At 52.0% G+C, this 10,076-nt stretch overlaps 1 protein-coding gene across 1 annotated transcript; it reads left to right on the forward strand.

The window, feature by feature from the left end:
- Positions 1-480: 480 nt before the first annotated feature.
- Positions 481-2,869, forward strand: cunh11orf68 (chromosome unknown C11orf68 homolog). The gene is made up of 2 exons (XM_043686801.1): positions 481-608; positions 2,016-2,869. Exon 2 carries the CDS (start codon positions 2,025-2,027, stop codon positions 2,763-2,765), a length of 741 nt encoding a protein of 246 aa, XP_043542736.1. The 5' UTR covers positions 481-608; positions 2,016-2,024; the 3' UTR covers positions 2,766-2,869.
- The last annotated feature ends 7,207 nt before the right edge of the window (positions 2,870-10,076 follow it).

Here is a 10,076-nt window from a genome sequence, read left to right on the forward strand (position 1 = left end):
ACACCATAACCTGGTATCGTGCGACGTCTAACTTTGTAGAAGTGATGTAGTGGGAGGATGTTTGTTTTCAAGGGCAAGCATGAAGCTAGGGGGTATGATTTAAGAATAAGATAATAATAATGAATTTATGTCGTTTCCCCCCACTTTAAGGCTGAAACTCTGAGAACCGTTTTCTCAAAGTGGTTTGTTCGAACGTGGAATCCTTTTCCCAGGAAGTGAGTCAAAGCTCTTTAAATTACTGGCCTGTTGAAGGACCCGTATTGCTATGACGCTCATCTGCTCTGTCTACCACTGTTGGAAAGGTCCTGATATTTCCAGAGAGTGTTCCTTCTCCTCAGACCAGTCATACTAGGGATCTTTCCTCAGAGCTAATTGCTAGGGCCTTACCGGCAACAATAGTGTTTAATCGGAGTTCCTCTGAATTTCTTCCAGAATTCTCTTGGTACAAAGCTTCCTCGGTGGTGTTCAATTTGCCAAGTGCAACTTTTCACTTCAATTAATTTTCTCGTCCACCAGATTGAGTCTCAGATGACATCCACGGCTTCTGGTACAATCTGGATAACAGGTGCAGAGAACTGATTCTAGTCCAGACACCAAGGAGCTTTACAGTAAGTTCACTTTAACTTCAAGCCAGTGCGTTATTCACTGACCCCCCCCCGCCCCACCACAGGATGGAAACTGCCTCCCAGCCCCTTGTTCTCTGTGAGGAGATGCAACTCTCCACTCTGAACATGACACTTCCAGAGCTGGATTCTCCAAATCCAAGCTGAGATTATTGGTGTGAGCGCTGAGGGAGTGCCCCACTGTCAGAGGGGCAGTGCTGAGGGAGCGCCGCACTGTCGGAGGGTCAGTGCTGAGGGAGCGCCGCACTGTCGGAGGGGCAGTGCTGAGGGAGCGCCGCACTATCGGAGGGTCAGTACTGAGGGAGCGCCGCACTGTCGTAGAGTCAGTGCTGAGGGAGCGCCGCACTGTCGGAGGGTCAGTACTGAGGGAGCACCGCACTGTCGGAGGGTCAGTACTGAGGGAGCGCCATACTGTCGGAGGCTCAGTGCTGAGGGAGTGGGCACTGTCGGAGGGTCAGTGCTGAGGGAGTGGGCACTGTCGGAGTGTCAGTGCTGAGAGAGTGGGCACTGTCGGAGGGTCAGTACTCAGGGTGTGCTGAGGTTCAGTGATCACTGCCACCGGGTAGGAACCGGGATGTCAGAAGAGGTGAGGGGTTCTCTTGCCACTTTTGTGCTGTATGTTGGAGCAGGTTTTTAGTCGGGGCAGGTGGGCTCTGGGAGTCTGAAAGGAGACACAATGGAGGCAATTCTCCAATTCCAGCCAGGTCGAGGTGAGCATCCTGAGTGACTTCAGCCTTCCCCTGGCGAAACCCTCAACCCTAAGAATGCTGGGTCATAGCGTTATCAAGTGAGATAGTACAGAAACAGACCCTACAGTCTGGACAGACATCTTAACCAATCACAATATCTGTTTAACAGAGGCTCCATTATAAGCATCCTGGAGAAAGAGAACTGCCAGTCTGAAGAGACCACTGTCTCCACACCAACGCAAAAAACAGCAAACTGGCAGCTCATCAGGCACTGCCCCAGAGAGTACAGGGTCACCCCCTGGGGGTGGCTCAGTGTTATTGCAGTGTGTCGCTCCCTGGGGGTGGCTCAGTGTTATTGCAGTGTGTCGCTCCCTGGGGGTGGCTCAGTGTTATTGCAGTGTGTCGCTCCCTGGGGGTGGCTCAGTGTTATTGCAGTGTGTCGCTCCCTGGGGGTGGCTCAGTGTTATTGCAGTGTGTCGCTCCCTGGGGGTGGCTCAGTGTTATTGCAGTGTGTCGCTCCCTGGGGGTGGCTCAGTGTTATTGCAGTGTGTCGCTCCCTGGGGGTGGCGCAGTGTTATTGCAGTGTGTCACCCCCCCCCCCCCCGAGTGGTGACTCACTGACCTGCACGTTTCAGCCACGGAGAATGTCTCGCCCGTATCCCCTCCTCCTTTTACTCTTCACGCTCCCTTTTGCCTGGTTTAGGAAGCCGGAATGAGCAATCCGGATGAGGAGGGGCCCGAGCCGAACCAGGTCGAGCGTGACCTGGCAGCGGAGGCAATGGCAGCTGACATGGACCCCTGGGTGGTCTTCGATGCCCGCAAGACGCCGCGGGCAGAGTTCGACGATTGGCTGGACAGCAACCGGCCATCGCGGGTCTTCAGGAACGGCGACCCGGACCACAACGCCGAGCCGGTGGGCTGGATCGCCGTCTGCGGGCCGGGCTGCTCGCCATCCCCCGAGCGAGGCGACTGCGAGGGGCTGCAGGAAGACTGGGAACGGCTGCAGGACAGTGGGCGGCCAGTCACATTCCAGACCATCAAGGAGCTGGCACTGAACCGGCGGGTGCTGAGCGGCAAGTGGCTGATGCACCTCGCCACCGGCTTCAAGGTGGACCACGCCTGGGCCAGCCTGGCGCGGGCGGTGCTGGACGGCAAGCTGCCCTCTGCCAAGGTCAGCCCCTACTGCCCCGACACAGGTGCCAAGCACGTCATCTGCGTGTATGGCGATGACTTCACCGACGAGAGCCAGGTGGTGAGCCTGGATGCTGCCATTCGGGCTGCGGGCATCAAGTGCCCGCTGTCCTACAAGCCAGACGTCTACACCTACCTGGGGCTTTATCGGGGTAACCGCTGGAAGCTGTGCCCCACTATCTACGAGAGCCATTATGACCTGGAGTGCATCCCCCGACGTTCCCGCATTATCTGCAAGGTGACCATGTCTGAACTAACCTAACCGCGCGCCCACCTCCACTGCCCAGGAGGTCTGTGTTTTTTGTTAATTGTTATTATTTTTCAAATGTACAGATTCAAGAGAAACTAGCGAGAGAGAGAAAATGAGCCCGTGTCAGCTTGGTCAATCTGGGTTTTTTTCCCACTCCTAAGGGGCCAGCCTTGTGCCGCGGTTGGGCGTATGCCACACGGAGGCCGTTCGGCCCATATTGTCTTTGAGACTCCTCCCTTCTTGGCTAACCCCCCCCTCCCGCCCCGCTTTAAATCCATCCGTGCTGTTCATCTCATCCACTCCCCTGGGGGTTAACGAATCCCTTTCATGCGTGGGCCTTGTGGTCTTCCCCAGCACTTCCTGCCCGTCCATTTTGGGCGTGGGGTCACATCGAGGGCAGTTCAGAGTCTCACACAGGACGGTCCAAATGAGGTGAGCTGATCAATGGCCAACTAGTCGGTTTTCCAGTTGCCAAGGGGGATGGCCAACTAGTCGGTTTTCCAGTCGCCAAGGGCGATGGCCAACCAGTCGGGTTTTCCAAGGGCGATGGCCAACCAGTCGGTTTTCCAGTCGCCAAGGGGGATGGCCAACTAGTCGGTTTTCCACTCGCCAAGGGGGATGGCCAACCAGTCGGGTTTTCCGGTCGCCAAAGGCGATGGCCACCCAGTCGGGTTTTCCAGCCGCCAAGGGCGATGGCCAACCAGTCGGTTTTCCAAGGGCGATGGCCAACCAGTCGGTTTTCCAGTCGCCAAGGGGGATGGCCAACCAGTCGGGTTTTCCAAGGGCGATGGCCAACCAGTCGGTTTTCCAGTTGCCAAGGGTGATGGCCAACCAGTCGATTTTCCAGTTGCCAAGGGCGATGGCCAACCAGTCGGGTTTTCCGGTCGCCAAGGGTGATGGCCAACCAGTCGGGTTTTCTGGTCGCCAAGGGCGATGACCAACCAGTCGGTTTTCCAGTTTTCCAAGGGTGATGGCCAACCAGTCGGGTTTTCTGGTCGCCAAGGGCGATGACCAACCAGTCGGTTTTCCAGTTTTCCAAGGGCGATGGCCAACCAGTTGGGTTTTCCAGTCGCCAAGGGCGATGGCCAACCAGTTGGGTTTTCTGGTCGCCAAGGGCGATGACCAACCAGTCGGTTTTCCAGTTTTCCAAGGGCGATGACCAACCAGTCGGTTTTCCAGTTTTCCAAGGGCGATGGCCAACCAGTTGGGTTTTCCGGTCGCCAAGGGCGATGGCCAACCAGTCGAGTTTTCCGGGTGCCAAGGGCGATGGCCAACCATTCAGGTTTTGCCATCAATCGTTAGATGACCTTTTTAATTCCAGGCTTTTGACTGGGATTCGGGCCCCTCAGCACATTAGACCCAAAGCTCTAACTCACTACACCGGTGACGTGACCACTGCTGCTCCTGAGAAACAAACAGCAGGAATACCATCCAACTTCCTGCACTATTATTGTTAAGGTCTGACTGACCTCGAAGCCATGTACCCTTATATGTTTTTAAAAATTCCTTCCTGGCATGTGGGTGTTGCTCACCGGGCCAGCATGTGTTGCCCATCGCTGTGGGTCTAGGCCAGACCAAACAATCTCATTCCCTGAAGGACATCATGCCCAACACCCTTTTGTTAGCTTGTCAGCAAAGTTCCCCAGCCTTACAAGTAGTCAATGACCCAGCCTCCAGCACATTCTGCAGACTCGCATTGGGGGAGGATATTAAAGTTCACACATCCATCTTAAATAGGACTCTGCTTATTTTAAACTGGATTTCCCCCCCACCCCCGTCTCAGTTTTAGACTCCCCATGAGGAGAAACATTCTCTTGGATTCTGTCACGCCCCCTATGGGATCTTGTGTGTTTCGATAAGATTCCCTCTCCCCTGAAGTTTGACCCAACCATTCCTCATAAGATACCCCCCATGCTGTATAAATTGGTGTTCCCTTTCCCAGTTCGGTTTTCTGGCATTGTCAGTCCTGATGCGTGCAAGCGTTGCCTGAGTGGCGTATTATTTTAAGCCTGGGTGTTACAGGAACCAGTTAATGCAGCGTTGTCTCTCTCAAATAAGAAGGTCAGGTCTGTCAACACCCAGAAGTGGTCTCACCAAACACAATCAACTCAAAATGCCCTCATTTTTATATACCATTCCCCTTGCACTAATCATCATTAATGAGCGTTCAGTATTCAGACCACGCTCTGCATGAAGAAGGCTCCCCAGCTGGATTTATCACAGACTGTCCTCTCTGCATGACCCCTAATTCCAATGTTGCCCGCGAGCAGAAACATCTTCGCCGTGGCTACCTGACAGTTTTGAATTTATTTTAACCCCGTTGTCCCCCTTCCCCCAGCAAGAGGAGATGTGTCTACTGTTGTCACAGCGTGTGAGAACTCTGCAGCGCTCTGTTGGTTCACCCCTCGGTCTTATCGTTCCCGGCGCTCCTTTCCTGCAACGTGTTTCTGTACCACCCTTCTCTGTGCCCTCTCCTGTCCCTCTCCACCCACAGCTTCCACACACTATTAGCAGGGAAGTGTCTAAGCAGCGCGAATTCAGCTTTCGCTTCTCAGTTCCGTCCCACCAGAAGTAAAAGCGAGTGCTTCTCCCCAGTGCCTAAGGAGATTTTGGGCGCTTCGGCAAGTGCCAGGCACACAGCTCACAGAGGGATGGCTGGCGTTTTCAGTCTGTTGTGACCTCTGCCTGCTCTGTTTGGTACACCCACATTGAAAGGATCGCCCAGCCACTGGAGAGATCGGTGAACAGCAGAACTTGAGTTGGTTCAATCTTTTTCTCACTCTTTACCCCCCCCCCCTCCTTTCCAATTAGCAAGCAGAACCCAGGCCCAAAATGGAGCCTGGGCTCTTTCCTGCCCAGTGTCCAGGGCTTAGCACTGCGCCAGGGAGGGAGCAAGGGGTCAGGCGCTCCATCGGATTGGCCCCTCAGGCTCGCCTTACTGTTCAATGAGAACGTGCCCTGATTCCCACCTTCCTCCTATTCCCCTCCCCCTCCCTGGAATCCTTGACTCCCTTGATCAACAATCAAAACCTGCCTTGATTATATTCTCTGACGCAGTCTCCGCTGCTCCCCAGAGAAGGAAAATGACCCCCCCCACCCAAGAAACTGTCCCTTGTCTCCCTAAGACCCCTTTTTATTTTTGCAACTTTAATTCTTCATCTCTCCTGCTCCTGCAGCTGTCAGGGGCCCCTGAGGATATGTTTCGATAACATCACATTCTTCTGAAGTCCTGGGGAGAGCAGGCCCAACCTTGCCCCATGAGGTGAACCTCAGTGATCCCAGGAATTGGTGGGGTGAACCCAGATAACTCCCTCTTTGAGTAGAGTGGGGTCTCACTGCAGCAAGCATCTCTACTTCTACGCACCACTCGCCCTCTTTGCAACGTTCACCCTTCCTAATCACTTGGGCTTTCGATGACTCTTCATCGAAACTTGAGCTTGCTTGCTCTCTGCCCTCTCGCCCTCTCTCTCTCTCTAAACAGATGCTGCCTGAGCCTCTGTGATTTCTGGCAATTTTTCTTTTCAGTGCAGTTTCTAGCTTCCGTTGTAATCTACTCCTTCCCAAATCACTTGCTGTCCCAAGTGAGTCAACCGCCTCAATGCCTAGGTGACTTCACAGAAACACCACGACACCAAATTTCAATTTTAACTATTTATTTAAAAGAATCCTATTTTACTTAATTAAAAAAACTACATCATTGTGACATCCACTAATGAACACATAACCACAGGGTTATTTGTAGGAACTAACTGCAGTTTGGGGACCTTATGCAACTACAGCTAGAATGGTTGGTCTGTCTCGAACTCTATTTAGAGTTACTTGCGGAGTAGGAATGGATTAAGAGTTTCCGTTTCATCCCAGGACCCCCTCAACCCAGTTGCTATTGTACAGCTGTTCAACTGTGGGAGGGGACATTTTACAATGAAGCCCATTCCTGCGCCAGGTGGGTGGCTGAGCGTGCGTCTGCCTTAGCTAAAATCTGTGCGGGAGGGTCATGCGTAAATCCCTCAGGAAAGTGACAAGAGTTATCGTCCAGGGGACAGCGGTGACCCGGGTCGAACAGCCCGTGCGGTTTCACAGAGGCATCAGCTCACGCTGTTGTCTCTCCCCCCACCGTGGTCTCTGGGGAGTTTGCACCGTCACTGCCTACTGGTCCGGAGAAACGTCCCCAGGCAGCGACCGCCTGGAATCACCTCCCCTTGAGGTTCGACCGTCACGGAATTCCCCTCTAGCAAACATCCTGGGAGTCACCACTGCCCAGGAACTGAACCGAGACAATCGCTCCAAGAGCAGGTCAGCAGCTAGGAATCCTGTAGCTCACTTCCTGACTCCCCAGAGCCTGTCCACGCTCGATGAGGCACAAGTCAGGAGTGTCTCCTTGATCACCTGGATGGGGACAGCGTCAACGGCACTCGAGAAGCTCAGTACCAACCATGACAGAGGCTGCCTGATTGTGGATGAGGTTGAAACTTTATTGCTGGAACAGCACAGCAGGTCAGGCAGCATCCAGGGAACAGGAGATTCGACGTTTCGGGCACAGGCCCTTCTTCATTCCTGAAGAAGGGCCTGTGCCCGAAACGTCGAATCTCCTGTTCCCTGGATGCTGCCTGACCTGCTGTGCTGTTCCAGCAATAAAGTTTCAACTTTGATCTCCAGCATCTGCAGACCTCACTTTCTCCTGTGGATGAGGTGCCAACCATCTGCTCCTGGGTGCTTAGTGGCATCAGCACATCCCATCTACAAGAGGTGCTAAAGAAATTGACCCGACCCTCTTTTGGTAGCACCTTCCAACTCCTCCACCCTATACTACCCAAAGGAGAAGGGCAGTGGATACACGGGGTCCGAATCCCGGAATTCCCCTCCTCAAACGGGAGACAATCAACATAAGAGTGTGTCCCGACACCCCCATGGATTGTGGCATCTCACCACCGTCTTCTCATGGGGCAATTAGGGATAAGTAATAAATGCTGGACTCACCAGCAGTTCCACAATCCGTGAGGTGGATTTAAAAATAGGAAATAAAAGCCATAATTATGGCTGGGGGAGGGGGAGAGCTTAGTCAAGGGTGTGCGGGGTTTGCCCTCGCTCGCTCGCTCTTCCTTCCCTCCTGAAATTGCCCTGTTACCAGTCTTGAGAGAGTTAGATTTGGTATTGACTGTCTGATCTTTCCCGTGATTAATTCGTAGTGCTGCACAGCACAGCACAGACCCTTTGATCCAACTCATCCATGCTGACCAGATATCCTAAATTAATCTAGTTCCATTTGCATATCCCTCTAAACCCTTCCTATTCATATAGGTAAACGCAATGACTGCTGATGCTGGAAACCAGATTCTAGATTAGAGTGGTGCTGTAGATTAGAGTGGGCAAAACCCGAAACGTCGATTTTCCTGCTCCTCGGATGCTGCCTGACCTGCTGTGCTTTTCCAGCACCACTCTAATCTAGACTGTGCTCCCAAAACTGTCAGTCAGTCAGTCTGTCTGACCAAAAACTCCAGTCAGGAGGGAGAAGGGTCAATTTTAATAGAGGGCTTTCGCTGATGCACAGCCTTCTGGAATGGCTGCACCGCCATTTTCCTCTCCAGTGACATTTTCTCCCCCAGTGATTTTTTTTTTGGAGTCATTTTGAAACGAAAATCTCCTTGCTTTCCTCAATCTCACTAACTGTACCCAAGGTGAGCGAGTAGCTGTGTTTAATTTTTTTTAAAAGGAAACAGGACCCTACGTGATGAAAATGTTTGTTTTATACAAAAAAAAAGTGCAGAATCTTACAAAAGGTATATGCAGTAAGTAGTCCTTCAGAAAATGGGCCAAGCGTTGGAAAATGGGATTACATTAGTCAGGTGCCTGCTCTTGGCTGCCGTAGACTTGATGGGCCTTTTTCTGTGCTGTAGACCACTATGACTCTAAGAAATGAATGAGATTTCTAATCCCGAGCTTGGATTCAGGGTTGGCAATTTCTTCACTCGCACCAACAGCCAGCACGTCTTCCTACTCTTCATTTAGAGTCATAGCGTTGTACAGCACAGAGGCAGACCTTTTGATCCAACTCATCCATGCCGACCAGATATCCTCGATTAATCTAGTCCCATTTGCCAGCACTTGGCCCATATCCCTCTAAGCCCTTTCCTATTCGTATACCCATCCAGATGCCTTTTAAATGCTGTAATTATACCAACCTCCACCACTTCCTCTGGCAGCTCATTCCATACACGCACCACCCTCTGTGTGACAAAGTTGCCTCTTGGGTCCCTTTTATCTTGACCAGATGGGCTAATGGGCTGAGAAGTGGCAGATGGAGTTTAATTCAGATAAATGCGAGGTGCTGCATTTTGGGGAAAGCAAATCTTAGCAGGACTTATACACTTAATGGTAAGGTCCTAGGGAGTGTTACTGATTGGGATGCTCTTCAGAGGGTTGGTGTGGACTCGTTGGGCCAAATGGCCTGCTCCCACACTGTAAGGGATTCTATGACTCAGCTCTGACGCTGCAGGGAAAAGATCCCCGGCCTACTCAGCCTCTCCTTATAGCTCCAAACCTGGCGACGTGCTCGCAAATCTTTTCTGAACTCTGCGCAAAACAAGATGGAGGCATCAGCTTTCCCAGAGTGCAGTGCTCCAGGGAAAGGCCTCTATTAAGGCCAGGAGGGAATAGCTCCAACCAAGGCCTGCGCCATTTTAAGACTTGGCCTGCTGGGTACGTCTGGCTTGCTCCAATTTGCTATTAAGTTCGCAATCGTACTATCCATTAATGAAGGATTTATAATCCCATGTTCAAAACAAGTGTTTGATGTCAGAAATAGGTCTGTATAAATCAAAAGTGCTGGCGGTGGTTACAATAGACAATTCTGAAACCATTTAAAGGCACTTCCCTCTCTCTCTCTGTCCACAAAAGCTGACCTCCGTTCAGTGAAGCAATATACAAACTCGACAATAAAATGTCCCTATCATATCTACAAGGTTTAGAATGTTGATTGAAGCAGAGGGAAGGAAATCTTCCTCAGTTGCGCCAATGTTGGCCTTTCTTGGGGAGTCACAATTCCCATCATTCCACCACAGGCAGGCGTGCCTTCAGCTATCAAGCAACCCGGGATGTTTTGCCAAAAAACTCTTAGGACGTGTCTGCAAAATGGCAGGCAGACAGAGAAAGAGAGAGGTTTAGGGATGGAATTCCAGAGCTTGGGACTACAGGCAGCTGAAGACACGGCCATCGCCAGTGGATTGATGGAATTGGGGATCTATCAGAGGCAGAAGTAAAGAGAAGGGAGAGGAGGAGGGGTGAAGCAGTAGGAATAGAGCTGGATGAGATAGGGAGGGGGAGAGA

The sequence above is a fragment of the Chiloscyllium plagiosum genome, unplaced genomic scaffold, assembly GCF_004010195.1.
Source record: "Chiloscyllium plagiosum isolate BGI_BamShark_2017 unplaced genomic scaffold, ASM401019v2 scaf_12861, whole genome shotgun sequence".
Lineage (NCBI taxonomy): Eukaryota > Metazoa > Chordata > Chondrichthyes > Orectolobiformes > Hemiscylliidae > Chiloscyllium > Chiloscyllium plagiosum.

Coding starts and splice junctions, on each gene's coding strand:
- cunh11orf68 (XM_043686801.1), top strand. CDS start 2,025: ATGAGCAATCCGGATGAGGAGGGGCCCGAGCCGAACCAGGTCGAGCGT.